Source organism: Chiloscyllium plagiosum, unplaced genomic scaffold, assembly GCF_037043375.1.
Source record: "Chiloscyllium plagiosum isolate Xiang-an unplaced genomic scaffold, Cpla_swu_hap1 HiC_scaffold_20, whole genome shotgun sequence".
NCBI lineage: Eukaryota > Metazoa > Chordata > Chondrichthyes > Orectolobiformes > Hemiscylliidae > Chiloscyllium > Chiloscyllium plagiosum.
The window spans coordinates 43,189,679-43,214,749 of NW_028270158.1; the positions used below are offsets into that span (position 1 = coordinate 43,189,679).

At 40.2% G+C, this 25,071-nt stretch overlaps 1 protein-coding gene across 12 annotated transcripts in view; it reads right to left on the reverse strand.

Annotated features, from left to right (window-relative positions):
- The window catches only part of capn15 (calpain 15), a 322,263-nt gene that overhangs the window by 85,473 nt on the left and 211,719 nt on the right, over positions 1–25,071 (reverse strand). For 11 of the 12 annotated variants that reach the window (XM_043711453.2, XM_087997884.1, XM_043711451.2 and 8 more), the window contains one exon: positions 13,070–14,609. In XM_043711453.2, the coding sequence (XP_043567388.1) occupies positions 13,070–14,587 (1,518 nt within the window). In that variant the 5' untranslated portion in view covers positions 14,588–14,609. Of the gene's footprint in view, positions 1–13,069; positions 14,610–19,007; positions 19,134–25,071 lie in introns of those variants that run through there. The other variant, XM_043711454.2, reaches the window with a different exon arrangement.

The window sequence follows — 25,071 nt, forward strand, 5'->3', positions numbered from 1 at the left end:
ACTATAATCTGGTGTCATGTGATTTTTAATGTGGCGAAAGTGAGTACTACAGATGCTGGAGATTAGAGTCAAGATTAGTGTGATGCTGGAAAAGCACAGCATGTCAGGCAGCATCCGCAGAGCAGGAAAACTAAGTTTCGGGCAAAAGCCCTTCATCAGGAATCTGCCCAAAATGTCAATTTTCCTGCTCCTCGGATGCTGCTTGACCAGCTGTGCTTTTCCAGCATCACACTAATCTCAATTTTTAACTTTGTCCACCATGGTCCAACATCAGTTCCTCCACATCATGTTTGTCAGGCATTGCAGTCATTCACCTTTTGAATTTGTGTTGACTTTTAAGGTATTTGAATTCTCACAGTGCAGAACTAAAAGAATTAATCAATATCCTCAATAAGTGTCAATCCATTAAATTTAGATACACAACATATAAGGAAAGCAACAGTTTCCCAGATATCACAGTGTTGAAACTAGCACAAACCAACATGCATAAGTTACAGTTTTTAATGTATCTCTGACCCGAATCTTAGATTTATATTGAATAATTAAAGCTGTATTCATTTCAATGGCATCTATTATAATCTTCCCTCTTGCCATCCTCTCTCCTGGCATTTGCAAAATGGCTGCTTTTGGCTGTGACTCCCTCTCCAAGCCTCAAACTAAGACGGCTCTTGCTCCTGGACCCTGCTCCCCTATGATTGTTTCCCTAATGATAGTGAGTTGCTTACTGTTCTTCATAATTACAGGTTGTTTCTCTGCCATGTTTGTTGCTGTTAGGCTCACTAATAAACCTAACAGCAACAAACATGGGAGAGAAACAGCCTGTGACTGGAGGAGCAGCTTCTCAATTTAGCTTTCCATTCTATTCACATGGGTGACTTTTCACTGAATGTCCATCCCAGCGATTGATTTATCATAAACAATTTGGGGGTTTCAGGGTGTATTTGCCCACTACTTATTCCTATTATCTATTGCAGATGGAAGGTTCCTATACATTTCTATACAAATGTAACAACACCATTTTCTGTTTTAACATATCCAGTGGTAAAGAAATGACAATACTCCTTGGCAAATTATCAGACATGCAAAGGCAAACAAGCACAAGCAATCTCAACGAGCATAAAACATCTAAAGAGTTGGGAAACTCAGAAATGCAAAGAAGAACCTAAAATGTAACAATCTGAAGGAAGAAAGAAATTTGCATTTGTAGAGCCCCCTTTCACAAACACAGGACATTCCAAAATGTTTTACAGGCAATGAAGTATTCAAGTGAATTCACCATGATAAAGTGGAAAACATAGTAGCCAGTTCTGTAACTGAAGCTCCCACAATGATAATTTACTTTGCTTTAAGTGATGTTGGTTAAGAGATAAATATTGGCCAGGATGCTCGTCACATTGTAGTCTGCACTCACTCCATTCTTTCCATATTCTTTTAACATTAACCACGTGAATTCTCTCAGTTAGCATACTCTCACTCCCAGGTAGTCACTTTCATAATCTAAATAATAAGTAGAGAATCTATATACTCTGGGATAAGCAGTTAAAAAACATTCAGAATAATGTTCAAATCACACTACAAATTAGATCACGAAATTGAAAGAGTCTGATTGTCCTTCATAGCTGTCAATGTGATTCTTATGGCTGGGGAAAGTAATAACATGCCAGAAGTAAGAGCAAAAATTACTACTCTTGCCCCAAAGAATCATTTCTGTGTATACAATTTAAAAAAGTGACACAGGGTAATGTGGGCTTCAAGGGCGCAGGGAATTCAAGAGTTCAGATGATAGGTTAGTGCCTCACAGTTCACTCTGGCCTGTGGGTCAAACACTTCAGCAAACATTCCAATTTGTCTGGATACACGATGGCTCCTTCCCTTGATTGAGTCCAGAAATATACAGACCATTCATTTTTGAGCATTAATCATTAATGCCAGTGGAACAATTGACTGAGAAGGGCTAATTGTTTCAATGAAAACAAGCCTGGCTGTCTTCATTGTGCAATAGCCATCTTTCTGTAGTCAATGTCATACTTGCATCTCAAAACATTCTAAACAGAACTCTTTCAGTCTCTGATAATGAAACTTTCATTCATCATACTTCTATACAACCTATCCGTGCCAAACAGATAACCTAAACTGATCTAGTTCCATTTGCTAACATTTGGCCCATATCTCTCGAAATCCTACCCATCCAGATACCTTTTAAATATTGTAATTGTACCAGCCTCCACCTCTGCCTTAGACAACTCGTTCCATACACACACCACCCTCTGCATGGAGAAGTTGCTACTCGGGTCATTTTTAAATCGTTCCCTTCTCATCTTAAACTTATGCCTTCTAGTTTTGGACTGCTCTACCCTGGGAAAAAGACCATGGCTGTTCACCCTATCCATGCCCCTCATGAATTTATAAACCTCTACAAACCTGAGCATCTGAGGCAAGTCTTTTTTCGCAGAAGCATAGAAAGTTAAGAGGTGATCTTGTAGAGGTTCATAAAATCACAAGGAACATAGATAAGGTTGACAGTTAATGCCTTTTCCCTTGGGTAGGGAAGTTCAAAACTAGAGAGCATATTTTTAAGGTGAGAGGAGAAAGATTTAAAAGGGACCTGAGCGGCAACGTTTTTACACAGAGGGTGGTTTGTATGTGGAATGAACTGCCAGAGGAAGTGATAGATGCAGGTACAGTAACAACATTTAAAAGATATTTGGATTAGGTAATGATATATCTCTACAGAGGCCTGTATCCCGCCATCAAGTCACTCTTTACTTACATGCAGAGTCCTTGATACTGATCCAGCTCCCTCAGAGCCAGCTCTCCAAGTGAACGGGATATCTGACTCCTGCTCTTAGCTCTCAGTTAGGGTTCCTTGACTGGATCAGATTAAGAGCCCCAATTGGGGAACTCATCGATTATGTCCACCTGGCTGATCTCCTTACAATTACTACAGGTAAATAAATTGGAAATATTTAGAGGGATATGGGCCATTCACAGACAAGTGGGACTAGTTTAGTTTGGGAAACTTGGTCAGCATGGATGAGTTAGACTAAAGGATCTGTTTCTGTGTTGTATAACTCTATCAGTCAAGAGGGAAGTGAGTGTGACAGCTATTAAAGTAGCATGAAAGAGTCTTAGCAAAATTGATGCCAGTGGAAATTAGGACAAACATTTTGCACTGGTTAGAGTCATACCTAACACCAAGGAAGACAGTTGTGGTTGTTAGAGTCAATCAGCTCAGTTCCCAGATTGCTTCGTCAATGAACTTCCTTTCTTCAAGAGGTCAGCACTGAAGATTTTGTTGATCACTGTAGTGTTTGAAAGCTTTGCAACTCCTCAGATACTGAAGCAATCTGTGTCAAATGTTGCAAGACCTAGTCAACATTCAGGCTTGGGCTTATAAATGGTAAGCAACATCCTCCAACAGGACTAATGTAATTAACTTCCCTTGACATCAATGGATGAATCCTCTCTATCAATAACATGATCACCATTAACGAGGATTTGAACTGGACCAGCCATATGAATACTGCGGCTATAAGAGTAGTTGGAGAGTGGGAATTCTGAAGTGATTAACTCAAAAAACGACTTCCCAAACCAGTTGATGTACAGCACAGAAACAGACCTATCGGTCCAACCTGTCCATGCCGACCAGATATCCCAATGCAATCTAGTCCCACCTGCCAGCACCCAGCCCATATCCCTCCAAACCCTTCCTATTCATATACCCATCCAGATGTCTCTTAAATGTTGCAATTGTACCAGCCTCCACCACTTCCTCTGGCAGCTCATTCCATACACATACCATCATCTGCGTGAAAAAGTTGCCCCTTAGGTCTCTTTTATATCTTTCCCCTCTCACCCTCAATCTCTAGTTCTGGACTCCCCCACCCCAGAGAAAAGACTTGGTCTATTTATCCTATCCATGCCCCTCATAATTTTATAAACCTCTATAAGGTCACCCCTCAGCCTCCGACACTCCAGGGAAAACAGCCCCAGCATATTCAATCACTCCCCATAGCTTAAATCCTCCAACCCTGGCAACATCCTTGTAAATCTTTTCTGAACCCTTTCAAGTTTCACAACATCCTTCCAATAGAGACCAGAATTGCATGCAATATTTCAAAAGTGGCCTAACCAATGTCCTGTACAGCCACAACTTGACCTCCCAACTCTTGTACTCAATACTCTGACCAATAAAGGAAAGTATATCAAATGCCTTCTTCACTATCCTATCTACCTGCGACTCTACTTTCAAGGAACTATGAACCTGCACTCCAAGGTCTCTTTGTTCAGCAATACTCCCTAGGACCTTACCATTAAGTGCATAAGTCCTGCTAAGATTTGCTTTCCCAAAATGCAGCACCTCACACTTATCTGAATTAAACTCCATCTGCCACTTCTCAGCCCATTGGCCCATCTGTTCAAGATACCGTTGTAATCTGAGGTAACCACCTTCGCTGTCCATTACACCTCCAATTTTGGTGTCACCTGCAAACTTACTAATTATACCTTTTAAAATCACATCCAAATCATTTATATAAATGACTAAAAGTAGTGGACCCAGCACTGATCCTTGTGGCACACCACTGGTCACAGGCCTCCAGTCTGAAAAAGAATCTGCCACCCTCTGTCTTCTACCTTCGAGCCAGTTCTGTATTGAAATGTCTAGTTCTCCCTGAATTCCTTGAGATCTAACCTTGCTAACCAGACATGGGGAACCTTGTCGAACAGCCTACTGAAGTCCATATAGATCACATCTACCACTCTGCCCTCATCAATCCTCTTTGCTATTGTCAATCATCTACAATGCAGAAGTTAGGATTGTAATAGGAATTCTCCATTTACTTGGATGACAGCAACTTGAAAAACATTTCAGAAACTTGGCACCATCCAGGGCAAAACAAGCCTGCTTGACTGGCACCTCATCCAACAACTTAATTATTCACTCCTTCATCTTTGGTACATCGCAGCAGTGATGTATACAGTATACAAGATACACTGCAGCAACTAACCCAGGCTCCTCCAACAATACCTTCCAAACCATAACCTCTACCACCTGGAAGGACAAGGGCATCAGATGCTTCAGAGCAGTACCAGTTACTAGTTTTCTTCCAAGTCACTATCCTAACTTGGAACTGTATCGTTGACTCTCCATTGCTGGAGTGGTTCAAGAAAATGGTTCACCATTATCTTCTCCACAGGAACTAGGGTTAAGTAACAAATACTGACCCTATCAGCGACACCTAGATCCCATCAAAGATTGAATAAATAATTCCATTGGAGCTCAATTTACCAGATTGTATATTAAGTGAGGTGCTGCAGTGGAATGCATTTGATTTACATTTTATAAAAATCCATTGTAATTCACCAAAAATTGGATCTTGTTACTGAAAATATTTGATTAATATTTGAGCAATTTATTTTACAAAGACAGCAATTTGGGGACATGTCTATAACATGTATATCATAATTCACTATCAGGCATTTGTCAAAAGCATCACAGTTCTGGTTCAATTTGTATCAGTTTTACAATAACCTTTATTTTGGTAACTCATGCCAGTTTTCATCATACTGAAATTCCTGATTTTCAAATCATCAATACGTATTTCAGGGCTGGAGCTGCCTCTAAGCCTGCAGGATTGGTTGATGTTACACAACTGTTCCCAAAAATAGATCCACCTTTAGGCTAATCACATTTTTCTCTGGCAACTCATAGGAACCTGCTCTCTAATGATGTGTAGAGGAACTGAGTCTGCTCAACCTTATCTTTCATTTCACAGCTCCAATACCATTCTAACCATTTAAAAATGTGAACTTCAAAGAAAAAAAACACAGATTTCTGAATTAGTAAATATTTTAGACAAAAATGTTGAACCTCCTAACAAAATCACTATAAATGTTATTGGTTTTATCATAATTATTTTGCAGAAAAAAATTAAAATGTACAATTAGCTAGGCTATTCAAGGGAAATGAACACAGTTAGCAGGACACTAGTTTTTTGATGTTTTCTTCTAAAGACGTTAAGAATAGAAAAGGAGAGACATGATTACCAAATTTGTAAAAGGTGAAACCCCTGGTCTACATGAAGTGTCTCTAACGTGTTCAAGGAAGCTCGGGTTGATATAGAAGAGGCAGTATTACATATTTATAAAAATATGATTGTAAGAATAGTACAAGAGGACTGAGGACAGCTTGTGTGATTCCTGTATAAAAAGGAAAGATGAATTCAGTTTAGAGAGTTGCAGAATAGTTATCTTAAATGTTAATGGTAGGAAGCAAGATAGAATCTGTACACAATTGGAAATGGTGACACAGTGGCTATATTACAGAACTAGTAATCCAGAGGCATGGACTAATTTCTGGAAATATGAGCTATAATAACAGCTCAGGAGTTTAAATTTATTTCAGCAATCTGGAGTAAGAAGTTAATTTCAGTACTGGTGACCACGAAACTAATGGACTGTCAAAACATCGACCTGGCTCACTACTGATCTTTCAAAAAGGAAATATTACGTCTTTGCCAAACCCAACCCAAAAGTGATTCTGGACTCAAAAATGTGGTTGATTTGTATCTGCCTTTTAGAACTAGTCTGGCCAACCTCTCATTTGGTAATGTGCCTTCCTAAAGACAATCAAGGGTTGTCAATCATTTATCAATACTATTTAATTTTTATGTTTGCTGAAAAAGTAATGGGGATTCCATCTGAGCGCATATATAAAAACACATGAAACTGGGAGTGGTCGAGTTCGGAGGGTTTCACTTGTAATGTTTCACTTTGTGAATAATTGCAAGACTGAGCAAAGATCAGCTCCACTACCATCCTTCACTAGTAGGATTTCAAGAATAGAATATATGCAACTATGGTACCTACATCCCATGAATGAAAACAAAAAAACAGAAAAACATTTAGAAACTGAAAATATAATAAAATGTAGTCAGTTTCCAAAACAAAACATGCATGACGAACCTTACTAAATTCTTTGAATTAGCAGCAAATTAGATAAAGATGATGCAGTGGACATATTATATTTGGAAGGTAAAAACAATGACTGCAGATGCTGGAAACCAGATTCTGGATTAATGGTGCTGGAAGAGCACAGCAGTTCAGGCAGCATCCAAGATTTCGAAGCTCCTTGGATGCTGCCTGAACTGCTGTGCTCTTCCAGCACCACTAATCCAGAATATTATATTTGGATTTCCAAAACTCCAATGATAAAGCACAACTTAATAAACTCATAACAAGAGGAGAGCATGTAAAGACAGGGGGCAAGTAGTATAATTGATAGAAGGCTCATGGTAAAACAGGAAGCAAGAGACTGATCTTGAGATTATTACACAGATTGGTAAATAGCTGGAACTGGTGTTCCATAATGATCAGTGCTGGCTAATGTTCACCATTTGTATAAATTAGCAAGGAATTGGAAATACAATGACCAAATTTGTTGGGGGTGGTGATGGTGGCAAGAAGACAGTGACAGAGAGAGAGGGAGAGAGGGAGAGAGAAAGAAAGAAAGAAAATCAATCTAATGTGGAGGGATTCTTGGCAAAAGTACAGAACATTAATATTTCTTCTTAACCAACCTATTTAGATATCTTATTCATAAGTCACATGAGCCCAAGTTATAGTCCAACAGGTTTATTTGAAATCACAAGCCTTCAGAGCAATGCTCCTTCTTCAGCACTCTGACAGCTTGTGATTTCACAGAAACTTGTTGGACTATAACCTGGTGTCTTGTGACTTCTGACTTTGTCCACCCCAGTCCAACATCTGCACACCATGGATATCTTAAGACACAGTCCAGGGCAGAAGATCTAAAACCAGACCTTCAGGCCAAAGGTAGGAACACTACTACTGTGTTGCAGGAACCCTCTTTTATATGCTGAGAAGCACAATTGGCAAGATTCAAACCTGTGTGAGAAATTCCACAGATTTCAAATCCATTGCTTTAACCAATCATCTATACAGCAATAAAACATTAATAAACTCATATAATGGACATGTAATTAGCAACTCAACCTCAATATAGGCAAGATTGAAGTATTCAAATTTGGTGGGAACTGTAAAAAAGCTACATAACTCTTGGGGTACACAGAGAGCTCTAAAATCTAGATTCACAAATTGCTAAAGGAAAGATGTGAATTAATAAGACCGTAAACAAAGCACTGGTATTCATTACCAGAAGGGTAGGATTTAAAGGCAGAGAAGTTATGTTAACTTTGTGCAGAGCCTTGGTTAGACCATACTCTCATACCGTGAGCAGTTCTAGTCTCCAGAGAAAGCAGAGAAAGGATTTGCTTGAATGGTACCTGAGCCAAGAAGTGACAGGGAAGACTGAACAGATTTAGGCTCTCTTCAGAAAATGCAAACAAGAAGTGCAACCTAATAGAGATTTCGAAAGAGCAACTCTGTTCTGAAATCAGCCTGGTAAAATTTGTCAAGACTATTCAACACTCCAGGGCTTCACAGGCTGAACTGTTGCTGAAACAGGCTGGAAAATAAATGACAACATTTGTCTGTCACAACTTTAACCACAACTAAAAGAATTAAAACAAACATCTAAACATATTTTTTAGATTCAAAAACAACAAGATATTTATTTGTCTTATTTATCTGAGATGGTCATGTTACATGCCGTAACGGACTACCTTCATTAGGCACCATTCTGTCTGGGGTTCTAGTCATTGACACCACTCAGAGTTGATTGGTTCAACAAGATGTTCTCTGTGGAAGCTGCTCTCTCTCAGAAATAGAGCCAGTGTTAAGTCCCTTTTACACTTGGGTACAAAGGTTGATCAAAAGGCAATTACATCTCAACCATCTCTATAGGAGTACAGAAAATAGGTGAACTACAGTGAAAGTTCTATCATTTGAACTGGAAAGTGATTTTACACTTGAGAGTTGGCAGTAGTTCAACTGGTAGCACTCTCTACTTTCGGTCACAAGCTTCCAAGTTTATGTTCCAGAAGCTGAGCACACAAATAAAACTCCACTGACATTTCTGGATATCTCCCGTTCAGAATCAACCGTTCAGACATGTAACACACCTCTGATGTGGGTAACACACTGACGTTCCTACGTTGAGCTGAGATGGTGCTACATTGTTGGAGCATCATCTTTTGGAGAAGTAATTAAACTAAAAACAGAGGCTGAAAAGGTCTACAAAACCATGAGAGGCATAAATAGGATGGACAGTCAGAAACTTTTTCCCAGGGTGGAAAGGTCAACTACAAGAGGGCACAGGTAAATATGAGATGGGCAAGTTTAGGGGAGAAGTACATGGAAATGTGTTCACACAGAGCCTGGCAGGTGTCTGGAACACACTGCCAATGGGGTTGGTGGAATCAAGTACGTTAGCAACATTTAAGGCACATCTTGACAGACACATGAACGTGAGGCACACAGGGAGATAGAAACTGCACATGGGCAATAAACAGCAGATCTAAATAAGGAATAGGAACCGGCGCAGTCCAAAGGGCCTGTTCCTGTGCTGTATTGTATATTGTTTTGCATATTGAAGCCCATATGCCTGCTCGGGTGGATTAGAAGATGATACAGTCATACAGTCCTGCAGCACAGAGGCAGGCCCTACGGCCCAAATTGGTCCATGCCAACCAAAATATCCATTCCTACTAAGCCCATTTCTCTCCACTTGGCTCATATCCTTCTAAATCTTTCCTGTCCATGTGTTTGTCCAAATGCCTGTTAAATGTTGTTAATGTACCCGCCTCAACCACTTCTGATGGCAGCTCATTTCATAAGTGTACCGCCCTCTATGTAAAAAGATGGTCCTTAGCTTCCTATTTATTCTTTCCCCTCCTATCTTAAACTGATACCCTATATTCCTCAATTCCCCAACTCTGGGAAAAAGACTGAGTGCATTCACGTTATCCATACCTCTCATGATCGTATACACTTCTTTAAGACTCCCCCCACCCCCACCCCCGTGCCCCACTCAGACTCCTACGCTCTAAAGAAAAAAGTCCTCGTTTTAGATTAGATTAGATTGCATTACCGTGTGGAAACAGGCCCTTCAGCCCAACAAGTCCACACCGACCCGCCGAAGCGCAACCCACCCATACCCCTACATTTACCCATTACCTGACACTACGGGCAATTTAGCATGGCCAATTCACCTGACCTGCACATCTTTTGGACTGTGGGAGGAAACCGGAGCACCCGGAGGAAACCCACGCAGACACAGGGAGAATGTGCAAACTCCACACAGTCAGTCGCCTGAGGCGGGAATTGAACCCGGGTCTCTGGCGCTGTGAGGCAGCAGTGCTAACCACTGTGCCATCGTGCTGCCCACAGAGTTTGTCCAACCTCTCCCTATAACTCAGTCCTTTGATTCCTGGCAACATCCTTTTAAATTTCTTCAGCATTCTTTCAGTTTAATAATACCTTTCCTATAGCAAGGTGACCAAAACTGAACATAATACTCCAAGTGCAGCCTCACCAACATGTCATACAACTGCAACATAACTTCTATACTCAATGCCCTGACTGATGAAGGCCAGTATGCCAAAAGCCTTCATTGTCCTGTCTACCTGTGACTCCCCTTTCAGAGAACCATGCACGTGAACACCAAGATCCCCCTGTTCCACTACTCTCCTTAAGGCCCTACCATTCACCATGAAACTCCTATCTTGATTTGACTTTCCAAAATGCAAGAGCTCACACTTATCTATATTAAACTCTGTTCGCCATTTCTCAGCCCATTTTCCCTAGCTGATCAAGATCTTGCTGCACTTTCTGATAACATTTTGCACTGTCCACATTTTAGTGTCATGTGCAAACTTACTAATCATGCTTTGTACATTTTCATCCAAATCATTGATATAGATAACAAACAGCAATGGGCCCAGCACCAACCTCTAAGGCACACCACTACTCACAGGCCTCCAGTCTGACAAGCATCCTTCCATTATTATCCATTATTCCCATCATTAAATTAATTGTGAATCCGATTTGGCAGCTCCCATTGGATTCCATGCGATCTAACCTTCCAGAGCAGTCTACCATGCGGAACCTTATCAAAGGCCTTACTGAAATCTATATAGACTACATCTACTGCCCTGCCCTGATTAACCTTCCTGGTGTCTTCATCAAAGAACTCTAACAAATTTGTGAGGCATGATCTCCCACGTCAAAGCCATGCTGACTACTCCAAATCAAACCCTATCTTTCCAAATACATGTTTATCTTATTCCTCAGAATCTTCTCAAGTAACTTACCTACCAAAGATGTTAGGCTTACTGGTCAAGAGTTCGCAGGCTTCTCTTTGCAGCCTTTCTTGAATAAGGGCATAACATTCACTACCCTCCAGTCTTCCAGGACCTCACCTGTGGCTAACATTGATGCAAATATATCAGCTAGGGTACCTGCAATTTCCTCTCTAGCCTCTTGTAAGGTTCTTGGATAGATCTGGTCAGGAGCAGGAGATTTACATGCCTTCACACATTCTATACATCCAACATGTTCTCTACTCTGATATGGGCAGTCCCCAAGATATCACCACTGAGTTCCCCAAGTTCTCAAGTCTTTGTGTCTTTCTCCACGGTAAACACAGAGGAGAAATATTCATTGAGGACCTTGCTCATCTCTTGCAGTTCCATACATGCATGTCCACTTTGGTCCTTGAGTGGTCCTATTCTCTCTCTCCAGTTACTCTTTTTTCCTTTAATAGACTTGAAGAATCTCTTTGGATGTACCCTAATCTTCCCAGCCAAAGCTATCTCATGCCCCCTTTCGCCCTCCTGATTTCCTTCTTCAGTAAACTCCTGTATACTCTACATACCTCCAGGGATTCCCTTGATCCCAACTGCCTCTACAGCACTATTTGCAAAGATGAGCAGGGAGTTATCCTCATCAGTAACCTAGTGAGGATTTATTTTTTAATCAAAATCATAGAAAAAAATCCAGTCGTTATTCCATTGCAGATTATGAAAACTTGCTGTGTACAAATTGCATGCCTGAGGAAACTTTACAACCCACTTTAAAAGTCCTTCATTTATTGTAAAGCAGCACAATTGGTGGTTGTTTAAACTACTACATAAATGTGAGTCTCTTTTCAGACTCTGTGACATAGCTTTTACTGAATTAGCAATATTCTACACTTTATGTCGCCTGATATTAACTTCGAAACCAAACTTGTTAAAAAGTTTTAGGAACCAAAATTCTGAGCGTACTTTTGAAACTGCTCAATCTTCAGTTGAGCCTATGAACACTCCGAAGTCCTCAGAGGTATTATTGTTATGTAATTCATTCCTTTGTTATTTTTAATATAGTACACATGGAATGGACAGGATGGGACACAGCAAGATAATTCATAGTGAAACAAAATAAATCTCACTCCAGGTATTGCACCAATAAGAAACTTGCTCGATTGTGTTGCTTTATACGAAAACAAAAATCATCATAGCACACTCTTGCACCCCTATAGAAAAGAGACATATGCCAACGACTCATGGTTTACTTTGGTTAAAGGCATCTGTTACATCCCTCTTCAATATATTTCATTAAGCAGCTAATATTAGCTCTCCATTTACTGGTGATATTCTGAAAGCCAGGAATAGAATAAAGCATAGATAAGGCTTGCACTCCTTTGAGCTGTTTAAGATGATTATATTTCCCTTCTTGGTGTGGTGAAGGTGTTTGCGACTTGGAGGGTTGGGAAGAACAGTCCAGAGCAAGGGAGCAGAAAGCCTATTTTAAGGTTAAGTGCACTGTCTAAAATCTGGAAATCTTTTCTCCAAAAAAAATACTGATTGGCAGATTTTTGTTAGACAATGATATCAAGGGTTATGAAATCAAGATGGGTAAATAAGATCAGCCTTATCTAATTGAATAGAGTAACAGGATCAAAAGACTGAATGACCTTTGTTAATATATTCTTCTGAAGTAGACAGCAGAGCTGATAGTTCAGAGCAAAGTGGTTAACTGTAATGCTGCTGAAAATTGTCTCACTTACAAATCTACTCAGTAGTTAGTTGGTTGACAAATTACAAGTGGGAGCGTGACACTGGAGTCTACCCAAGACACTACATACTATTTTATAGAACAGGCTTACCTCCTGGCAAAACTTCACAATATTCTCCCATAGCTCTTTGGCCTCTCCCTCATCAGTCTTCCGCCGTGCTTCAACAAGTATGCTTTCCCGTCTCTTCAGTGGCTTTGAGCCCTTCCTCAGGGTGAAATACTGCTGTGGTGTATGGCAGGCTGCACAATGCTTATCCTTCAAGTCATTCAGGAGGGTACAAGCAGGGCAGGACCACTCATTGGATTTCTCCCGAGAGGTAGGTGGCTGGACAGGGAATAGTTTGATGGGTTTCCGTGTTCCTGAGGACCTGGATCCACATGTGGTGCATGAACACCCATTCAGCCCCTTCTCCATGTTACAATCGGGACATCTTGGCCCTCGCTCTGTATGACTATGCTCTTGAAAGCCATGGAGTTTGGAGCAATTACAGGCACTGCATTTTTGGACAGCAGTTGGGTTTTTCAGAGTACACTTTGAACAAGTCCATATGGTAAAATCTGGGCTGGAGGGACTAAAGGGGGTGAACCTCACAGTGTCACCAGTTAGGTCTATGATGTCTCCGCCTTTCATAGTTCTACAAGCATCACATTTTAATACTGCAGCAGAGTTGATAAAAGAGCAAGATGTACACTTCCATTGACTTGGGGATGAGTCCATTTCCTCATCTAAAACACTGAGCCTCTTGGTGCAAAGCAGTTCTTGCAATTTTGTGGAAGATTTCACTTGCCCCTGGGGAACACCTCGGGCTGTTGGAACTGAGGTGCAGGAGGTAGAGGTGGTGGCCATGCTACCAGAGAGGACCGGTGAGTCTGCATTGGGCGACTGGAATTTGGCAGCTGGTGGTACTTCTCTGCGGCTTCGTGGTACTGGGTTATTCTGGATCATTGGCGACAGGGGACTTGCAACTGGAGACCTTGGACTCTCAGTCTCTGTGGCTGCATCCTGAATTGGTGACACATCAGCCTCTATTGGGTCAGTTGAATTGCTGAGCTGGGATGTTGCTGATGATGGTCCTGAGGGCAGCTGGAAACCAGCAGGAGTCAAAACCTCAGGCACAACCAGAGCTTCAGGTGGGATCTTGGGCAAGGAAAGTTTGCGAGGCCCCCCACAGGCTGAACACGAGTTAGCAGATGGCGTGTTATGAAGAGTGCACCTTTGGCAGGCCCAAGCTTTGGAGTTAACTGGTGTACCATTCTTGCAACAGTTGCCGTTGACGTCACCATTTGCTGATCTCCCACTGTCCTGTCCAGCAGAACCTCGCTGTTCATCCAAAGGAGGCTGATTTTTGGACTGTCCATTTGTTGTGGGTACAGGCGGTATGACAGGAGTAAGGGTTTGGGAAGACCCACACACACCACACTGGCTCTTGTTGATTGAGTTTCTGAAAGTGCATCGTGTGCAGGCCCACTGCTGCTCCTCTGTGCTAAGCCGAAGGATGTCATTGAAGTCTGGCCTTTCTCGGGGGGCCTCGCATATGGAACACTGCCTCAGCACATCGGGATTCAAGAAAGTGCACCGGGTACATGGCCACTCATTTCTTGTTGCCATGGCACTAGGCAACTGGGAGGTACTGGAGGGGGAAGAAAAGATAAACAACAAATGAATCAATAAAGTGGTGTATCTTCGGCTATTCTAAATCTCTCTGTTCCCCCCCACCACTCTTAACCAAAGCACTGTCATTTATAACCCCAAAGTGACCAGCAGCCCTCTAATAAACTTTCTCAAAGAGTCATTTCTTCAGCTGAAAGTCTTAGAGTGACTCCTCTGAACACTTGAAGGGCATCTTAGTAGAGCCTATTGTGTTCCTTACCCTCATGCTGCACTACTTCAGGCAATAATCAGGAACAGCAGTCCTGTGTTCATTTCTATTATCCCAACACCCTTGGGCACCCTACCTGAAGGCAGCTAATTCTAAGATAACTAGAATCTCTGCCAGGATTATTATTATAATCAGTTACACAAAGCTGCAAGCTGCAACTAAGCAACCATGGTAATAGCCTTTAGTACATATTAGTGCACTGACTCCTAAGTGAATGGACAAAGAATAATTTGCTCATGGTCGAAACATCCAGGTGACTTTGCATCAATGCAAGCAAAACTGCAGGCACTAGTTTGCAATGCCATCATTAGTGGAGGGGCAGCTGCATTGAAAATAAGTAGTGTGAAATAAGAAGCAGGCCTGTCCCACCAATATCATTTGTGAATGGGATATGATGAAAACAATAAGCAGTCAATGGATTCATGTAAATACAAATGTCTATATGTACTATCTCCTTCAGGTGTAAGTGTCTTTAAAGGAGAGTAAAAGAAGGCAAATTTGTTCACTCACAGCCCTTCAAAAGCTCGAAGCAAGAATATTTCCTCACAGTTAACTTCAATGGTCGTTAATAAAACTCGGTTCGCACATTTACTGTTCTAAATAGATTTTTGCTTCCTACCCAGATATAGTATGTAATTTTCTGGTAAACTAAACGTACAACAATACAATCCAAGCAGAATTTGTTACCAGAAAGTAACAACTTCCAACATTTCGCTCATCATTTTGATAAGAGATTGACCTTAATTATGGAGTATTGCTGATGAAATGCTACAATAAATGAGTTCATGTTTCAGAATATTCAGAGACAGATTATGTACTAATTCAAAGTACAGATGCTGGAAATCTGAAATTAAAAAACAGAAATTTCTGAAAATACACAGCAGGTCTTGCAGCACAGTGAACAGACAATGTTTCAGTTTGTGACCTTTCACTAGATTGGTTTTTAATACCACTATATTCACTTCTGTCCTGGACTAAACGTCCAAAACAAATTGCTTAGCAGGTCCTCTCAATTACAAAATTCAATCTGAGCAGTGCGAGTCAAATGAGAAATATCCAAGGGCAGTCATTTTCCCACAGCCTAATCATCCAGTCTCGAAGTTTGATAATCTACACAACCCCGATCACTGTACGTCCAGTCACCTTCTCTGCCAGTAACCTCAGACTCTGTGTTCTCATAGCTCTATAGATGTGGAAGTGTTTTGAAAATGATAGGTCTGTTCTGCAGTCCAGCCAGTGAGGTATTGAGATTGACATCACAAAAACAGATTTTAGCTGTTTATTGATATCTATTCAACCTTGATGGAAGATGGATCCAGCTGTTAGTCTTAATATTACATCCAGATTTACATTGGCAGCTTATTCCTTCTCATACGCATCATCACATTTAACTCAAGGCAGAGTGAGATAAGACACCAGCTGGCATGAGTGAGAAGGCTAGGCAGAAAACAATAAGGAAGAGGAGACAGGTTTTTGTCATTAACTCCCTACATGGTGAGCTCTTAAAGAGGCCAAGTGATTCCCTTGCCTGGATGAAGTGGTGATGTTCCACTGATGAAATGGAATAAAATTGCCTATGTAACTCTGGATACAATATTAAGACCAACAGATGAGTAGACATCAGTAAACAGCTGAAATCTGTTTTTCTGCGATATCAATTTCAATCCCTTTGTTTAGGAAATTCCAGTTATACTCCTTTAAAGTATGTTGGGACATTTTTCCCCATGTAATACTATTTGTAATTGGAAATTGTTGTGGCTAGAGCAGACAAATTAAAGACTAATGGCCTCCAATGCATTTCAAGTGCATCAAGGTAGTCAAGTCATGGAATCTTACAATATAGCATACTATCGGAGGGGCCTCTGAGTGACAGAATTTACATACATTTGGAAAGGCAAGAACTGATTAGGGATAGTAAACATGGCTATGTATGTGGAAAATCATGTCTGACTAACTTGATTGAGTTTTTTAGATTAGATTAGATTAGATTCGATTAGATTAGAAACATGGCTATGTATGTGGAAAATCATGTCTGACTAACTTGATTGAGTTTTTTGAGGAGGTGACAAAGATGATTGATGAAGGCAGAGCAATCAACATTATCTATATGGATTTCAGCAAGGTTTTTGACAAGGTTCAACATGGTTAGCAAGGTTATATTAAATGGAATCCAAAGGGAGCCAAGCAACTGGGTACAACATTGGCTCGAAGCTAGGAGACAGAGGATGGTGGTATAGGGTTGTTTATCAGACTAAAAGCCTGTGACCAGTGGAGTGCCACAAGGATTGGTGCTGGGTCCACTGCTTTTTACCATTTATATAAATAATTTGGATATGAATTTAGAAGGTATGGTTAGTGAGTTTGCAGATGATTCCAATATTGGTGTGCAGTGGTCAGCTAAGAAGGTTATCTACAAGTACAAAGGGACCTTGATCAGATGGTCCAATGGGCTAAGGAGTGGCAGATGGAGTTTAATTTAGATAAATGTGAGGACTTGCATTTTGCTAAAGCACACTAAGGCAGAACTTAACGGTAGGGCCCTGGGGAGTACGGCCGAAAGTAGAGATCTTGGAGTGCAACTGCTTGGTTTGTTGAAAGTGGAGATGCAGATAGACAGGGTGGTGGTCACTTGCCTTTATTGGTCACGCTGAAGAGGTGCTAGTGTTGAACTGGGGTGTACAAAGTTAAAAATCACACAATAACAGATTATAGTCCAACAGGTTTATTTAGAAGTATTAGCTTTTGGAGCACTGCTCATCTAGCTACCTAACAAAGGAGCAGTGCTCCGAAAGCTAGTACTTCCAAATAAACCTGTTGGATGATAACCTGGTGTTGTGTGATTTTTAACTTTATTGGTCAGTGCATTGAGTATATGTGTTGGGAGGTCACGTTGTGGCTGTACAGGACATTGGTTAGGCCACGTTTGGAATTCTGTATTCAATTTTGATCTCCTTGCTATAGGAAGGATGTTGTGAAACCTGAAAGGGTTCAGAAAAGATTTACAATGATGTTGCCAGGGTTGGAGGGTTTGAGCTAAAGGGAGAGGCTGAATAGGCTGGGGCTATTTTCCCAGAGGCCAAGGGCTGGTCTTAAAGAAGTTTATAAAATCATATGGGGCATAGATAGGGTGAATAGCTAAGGTCTTTTCCCCAAGATAGGAGAGTCCAAAACTAGGGGGCATAGGTTAAAGGTGAGGGGGGGAAAGATTTTAAAGGGACCTAAGGGGCAATTCTTTTCAAACAGAGGATGGTATGCTTATGGAATGAGCTGCCAGAGGAAATGGTGGAAGCTCATTTCAATTGAAAAGGCATCTGGATGGGTATAAGAATAGGAAGGGTTTAGAGGGGTATGGGCCAAGTGTTAGCAAATGGGACTAGATCAGTTTAGGATATTTGGCTGTTATAGACGAGTTGGACCAAAGGGTCTGTTTCTATGCTGTACTTCACCATGACTTTCTGACACTTTCCACATCATATAACTCACTGTATAATTATTTTTTTTAACGTCTGCTTTGGTTCTTCTGCAATTATTGCTAATTGAGGAAGTGTACAGGCGGGGTACGTTAACCACATTTGAAAGACATTCGGACAGGTAATTGACATGTATAGGAAACATTTATAGTCACATGGGCCAAACGCAGGCAAATGGGACTAGTTCGGCTTAGGAAAGCTGGTCAGCATGGACGAGTTGGGCTGAAGAGTCTATTACCACACTCTATGACTCTATTTGCATCCCCCTCAACCCCACCTTATTTACTTACTGCAATCCCACATACTACTACTGTTACAAATGTACCATACCTGCACTGACTGTTCTCGGAAACCACATTAGATCTAAAATAAGATTAAAATCAGAACTTAGAAGCCATTAACAGCATTCACCATAGTTTATGACAGTCACTTTTTAAACCCAACCTTCACTGATCTTGAGGGCACAGAGTTTAGTTAAAAGATCCCAGGGCTGGCAAATAGTAAATACAAATAGATGAGTTCTACATTTTTACAACAATTTTTTTAAAAAGTTAAATCCTTTCCTCATTCTATAGTTCACTGGGACCGAAGCAAAACTCGATTTAGCAAACTTAACCACCAGTACAATCTCCTCAGCAAACAATTTCCTCAGCAAAATATCCACCACATGAGAACTTACCTCACTACTGACTGCTCTCTCAAAAGATACAAAACAATTTCAAACAGCACACTTCAAACCATCAGATTTGAACAGAATATGTAGGCTGGTTTTTAACATGAAAGGCAGCAATAGAGACAAGATCGCAACCGCACGAATACACTTCCTGGTTAATTTGTTGAATATGGCAGTACTCTTTCTATTTAACTCTTTGAGTCCCTAAACATATCAGTAGAGTTTCAGATTGAGCATTGTTTACTGACATTTTTTTTCTAATTAACTACTAAATTCTTAACTTGCAGAGTTTTAAACAGTCCATTACAAAATTATCTAGAATTATTAACAAAGTATTGGGGAGAAGAATGGTCACCAGATACCAGAATGATTCTTGTTCTCACTTTCTGCATTTCTCACAGATTTGAAGATATGAGGTTCCGTGTAATACCAATAGAAATTTCACAGGACTAACTGCATGCATCAGACACCATGGCAACCAGCTGCTCTCACTGTGCGTCTGGAAGTTAAATTCCAAATGATGGAGGACTTTGTTTGCTAGAATGGTGCAGCCATTGAGCAGAGCTACTAAAATCTCACAACTGTAGATCTCGAAAATGACATCCATGCATACGGAGTCAACTCCTCAAAAGTTGCTGATGAAGCACAGACCAAACCAAGGTTTCCACATTGCAATTTGACGTTGTTTGGAACCAGTCATGTCAACTGCAAACATATACCAACGCCAGAGAGATGGGCAAATGAGGCAGAGTGAACACAGAATGAAAGAGGAATACAAAGAGAAAGGAAAAAAAAGAAAATTAGTATTAAAAAGAGAAGGGAAGAAATGGGGAAATAGAGAAAAAAAACTCTAGTTCTACAAGGAATGATTAAATTAGTCAACTGTGCCTAGTCTGGTTCAGTTGGCAGCACTTTGCCAGAGTCAGAAGGTTGTGGATTCTCGTCCTCTCCAGACAACTGCTGTATTTCCCACACTACACAAACAACTATATTTCAAAAGAACTTCAATGGTAAAGTGGTTTGGGGCACCTGGAGTGATGAACATTGTTATAAAAATGCAAATTTGACTTTTCTCATCTCTTCCTGCCATTCAAACGGTTTTGGATTAGTTCTAGAAAAGACAATAATGTCCTCTGGTTCACCATCTGGCACTTTTGGAATATAGATGAGTCTATGAAATTGCAGGACAGGGCTTGGGTTCGATGTCTGATCCTTGTATAGTTAAATCATACCCAAATGTTTGGTCAGGTAAGATCCTAATTTGTGTCAGTGTCCTAGATGAGAGACGAAGAATAAATCAAAGTTAGCAAGGGCTGCTACTCCTAATTGCAGTCCAGTAAGCAATTGGAAATGTTATGTGTAAGGACACTGGAGCAGAGTGAGGAAGGGATTCTACAGAAATCAATTATGGCTACAATTATACAACAGACTGAATATTGACAGATTTGGCTTGGCTTTGGTAGCTGCCTCCCAGGTGATACCAAGTTGTGCTTTTCTAAATTTATTCATGAAGTTTCTAAATAAGGATTTTACTTCTCTTTGAATTCATATACTACCGCTGCTACATGCATGCTTCAGTCTATGATTTTCCTAATTGAACAGTCTGTTGATATTCAGTCTCCAAGATCACAAAATAGATTTATTTTGGATCAGGCACAGCACCAGTGACACGGTATCCAAAGCAAGTCAACACTAAGAGGTTATTTCTAGTCAGGCAGATATATGTGTACGACTGATGCTTTCCTGGGTCCCGAGATCTATGTGAAGGATTGAAATTTCTGCTTAGTTACGTTGTTGGTGGGAAGCTACTAATGACTCTCATTTTTCATATTCACAAGATTGTGAAACTGTCTTATCAGAACATCAAAGATGTAACTGTGTTAGTGCTAAATATTGTCATACTCCACATATGCAGAAACTAAAATCAAGCAAATTGAAATTCTGAGTATAAATAGTCCTCATTCTTATTTTGCTCAGATACTTGTCCAATTTTCTAATTCTGTATTCCACAAGTTGCAGATTTTATGCAAATTTTGATTTCAAGCAAACAAAACATATGCATCCCATCACATACTTCACACTGAAGAATTGAGGTGTCAAGACCGGTTTGTCAAGCAGTACCAAATGTATAAAGAGATGTAAATCCCAGGTAATTGGAATACTGCCATTATAGCAATGTCTTCCAATCCTCAGGAGAAACATAGGGCAAATGTAGAGCGTAGGAGGGGAAGTAGGCCATTTGGCCTTTTGAACCTATTCCACGATTCATTAAGATCATCGTTAATTTGATTGTTGTCTCAGTTCTATTTTCCTGTTCGCCTCCCATTACCCTCAACTCCTTTGTCTATTAAAAAGCTAACTCTGCCTTGAATTAACCTAATGATCTAGCCACCACTGCTTTCTGGAAAACTGCTGTTTCTTCTATTTTCTTCTATTTGTCTTCTATTTTCAAATCAAAAAGTCAACAAGGGACTGAATGGTTTATGATATAGTGCTTTTAATTCAGCAGCTGCATTCAAGCCTAGCATAGGTTGATCGAATTGAAATTCTTGATTTTTTTTCAAAATGTGCAAAATTAGCTCAGGCAGACTAAACTCAGATTCCCTCAGGAAAATGTTATCTATTTTTCAGCACAATGTCAATGCTAGAAAACAGGATACTTTTACAACTTGCGACATATTTTGGTCAACAACGAATGTTTCCATGTCAGGTATAGCACAAAAGTAAACTTCCCTCTAATCTCCAATTCAGAATCCAAGAATGAGGGAACTCTCGATGCCGGTTGCATGGAGAATCAAAGGTAAAGGAAAAGGTATGATTGCAGGTTAGTGATGGGGTTGATTGTTACCAGAACATAAAAGGGACAGAATGTGCAAATGTCATATTGTACCAAGGAACCATCAAATGTAGGGAAATTTGATAATAGAATAAATTTAAAGGCTTTGTATGTTAATTCATGACGCAGTTGGAATAAAGCAAACAAACTGATGTTGCAAATTGAGGTAAATTAATATCATGTTATAGTCATTATAGAACGGTGGTTACAATGAAGTCAAAACTCGGAACATAACATTAAGGAGTATTTGACCTTTCGGAGAGCCGGGAGGGATGGAAAAGATGGTGGAGTAGCCCTGTTCATAAGAAATGAAATGAGGACAGTTGAGAGAAATGATCTAGGCTTGGATGATGTTGAGTTTGGGCAGACATAAAAGAAAAAGCAAGGGAAAGAAGACATTGGTAGGAGTAGCATGCAGACCTCCAAATAGTAGCCACTCTGTGGGAAAGGCAACAAATCAACAAATAATAGTATCATGTTAAAAGAATACAGCAATAATTATTTAATAATTACTTTAATCTTTGTGTTTATTGGGTTAATCATAATTAAAGGATAGCTACAACAAAAAAATTCACAGTGCATTAGGGATAATTTCCTAGAGAAAGATGTCATAGAGCCAACCAGGCAGCAGTTTATCTTGGATCTAGTAATGGGAAATGAGGCAGGTTTAATACATGACCTCACAGTAAAAGATTCCCTCGGAAGTAATGATCATAACATAACAGCATTTAATATTCAGTTTGAAAATGAGCAATTTGAATCAGAAACAACTGTCTTTAAATAAAGGTAATTACAATGAACTGACAATAGCGTTAGCAGAAATGATAGTAAACGAACAGTGGCAGATGTTTAAAAAGGCAATTCATGACTTTCAGCAAAAATACACCCAGTGAGAAGGGAAGGTTCTAAAGAGAGGGATAAACCAACCACAGCTAATCGAGGAAGTTAGGAAGAGTATCAAGTTGGAAGTAAAAACATAGAAGGAGTCCAAAGTCAGTGATAGCCTTCAAGACTGGGATAAATTTAGCAGAGGATAACTAAAAAGATAATAGAGACACAGAAAATAAACCAGGAGAGAAAACTAGTAAAGGAGTATAAAAACTGACAATAAGAACTTCTTAACACACTTATATAAAAAAGGAAGAGATGTCAAATGAACATAGGCCCCCTTTGAAAATGAATTGTGGGAGTTGGTTTTGGGGAACAAGGAAATGGTAGAGGGTCAAACAAACATTTCTCATTAGTCTTTACAGTGGAAAATACTTCAAACATTCCACTGTCGCTAAAGGATACTGGGGAGACTAAGCTCCATGATTAAAAACAAAGCTAATGGCCATAAGTAGTTATGTTCCCTGGCCCTGATGGCTTGTATCCTCAGATCCTAAAAGAGACAGCTACAAAGATAATGGATACATTGCTTATAATTTTCCAAAAAGTTTGGATTGTGGAGAAGTACCACAGGGCTGGAAAGCTATTAACATGACACCCTGTTCAAAAAGGGAGAGAGACAAGAAGTGGGTAACTATAGGCTATTTTTGAATAAGTATCAGAATCAATTAAGGAAGCAATAGCAGAATATTTGGAAAATCAGAATCTAAATCGCCAGTCACCATGACTTCATGAAAGGGAAATTGTGTCTAACTTATTACAGTCTTTCAAGGAAGTCTCAACCAGAGTGGGCAGAGGGGAACCAGTGAATGTACTGTATTTGGACTTTGAGAAGGCATTCAAAAAGATACTTCATAAAAGATTAAAGTTATAAGATAAGAGCCCATGGTTCTGGAGGCAGTATAATGGCATGGAGAGAGAATTGGCTCAGGGACAGGAACAGAGAGTGGGGATAAGGGGTTCTTTTTCAGGTTGGTGCCTGTGACCAGTGGGGTTCCACAGGGATCAGTGCTGGGACTGGGACTGTTTGTAATGCATATTAAAGACTTGGAGGAAGGAAGCCAAATTTGCAGACGACACAGAAAGTAGGTGGAAAGGCATGTTTTGAGAGGGACACAAAACAGTTTAAAGAAAGATATTGATAGGTTAAATAAGTGGATACAAGTTGGCAAATGGAGTGTAGTGTGGGAAAATGCAAACTTATTCATTTTGGAAGGGAGAAGAAAAAAACAGAATATTATTTAAATTGAGAAATACTACTGAAAGCTAAAACACAAAAAGTGACTTGTGGGTACTTGCAAACAAAACATAGACAGCTAGCACAAACGTGCAACGGGTAATCAGGAAAGGTAATGGAGTGTTAGCCCTGATTTTAAGGAGATTGGAGTATTGGAGTGGGCATGTCTTACGGCAACTGTACAAGTTAGTGAGTTTTGAGAAGATTTATAGCTCAGGTTGAGGTTCTGGATACAAGTTTGCTCATGGAGCTGGAAGAATCATTTTCAGACGTTTCATCATCATACTAGGTAACATCATCAGTGAGCCTCCAGTGACGCACTGTTGATAGTGACCCACTTTCTATTTACGTGTTTAGGTTTTCTTGGGTTGGTGATGTCATTTCCTGTTCTTTTTCTCGAAGAGCAGTAAATGAGATCCAAGTCAACGTGTTTGTTGATTGAGTTCTAGTTGGGATGCCATGCTTCTAGGAATTCTTGTGCATCTCTCTGTTTGGCTTGTCCTAGGATGGATGTGTTGTCCCAGTCGAAGTTTTCTTCTTCCTCATCTGTATGTAAGGATACTAGTGAGAGAGACTCATGTCATTTTGTGGCTCGTTGATGTTCATGTATCCTGGTGGCTAGTTTTCCGCCCTTTTGTCCAATGTAGTGTTAGTTACAGTTCTTGCAAGGTATTTTGTAAATGACATTAGCTTTGCTTGTTGTCTATGGGGTCTTTCAAGTTCATTAGCTGCTGCTTTAGTGTGTTGGTGGGTTTGTGGGCTACTATGATGCCAAGAGGTCTGGCAGTCATTTCCGAATTGTCTTTGATGTAGGGAAGAGTGGTTAGGATTTCTGGACATGTTTTGTCTGCTTGTTTGGGTTTGTTGCTGAGGAATTGGCGGACTGTGTTCATTGGGTACCTGTTCTTTTTGAATACAACAGGCACAAAATTGAGCAGACCCTTAAAGGTCAAAATCTTTGCATTATTACATGAGTTATGGGTAAGTTGGCATAGAGCAAATCAGTTTAAAGTGAATGTCTGGCTCAAAGACTGGTGTGGGGAAAGAAGGGTTCTGGTTAATGTGCCACAACCACCAGTGCTGCGGAAAATGGGATCTGTAGTGGTGAA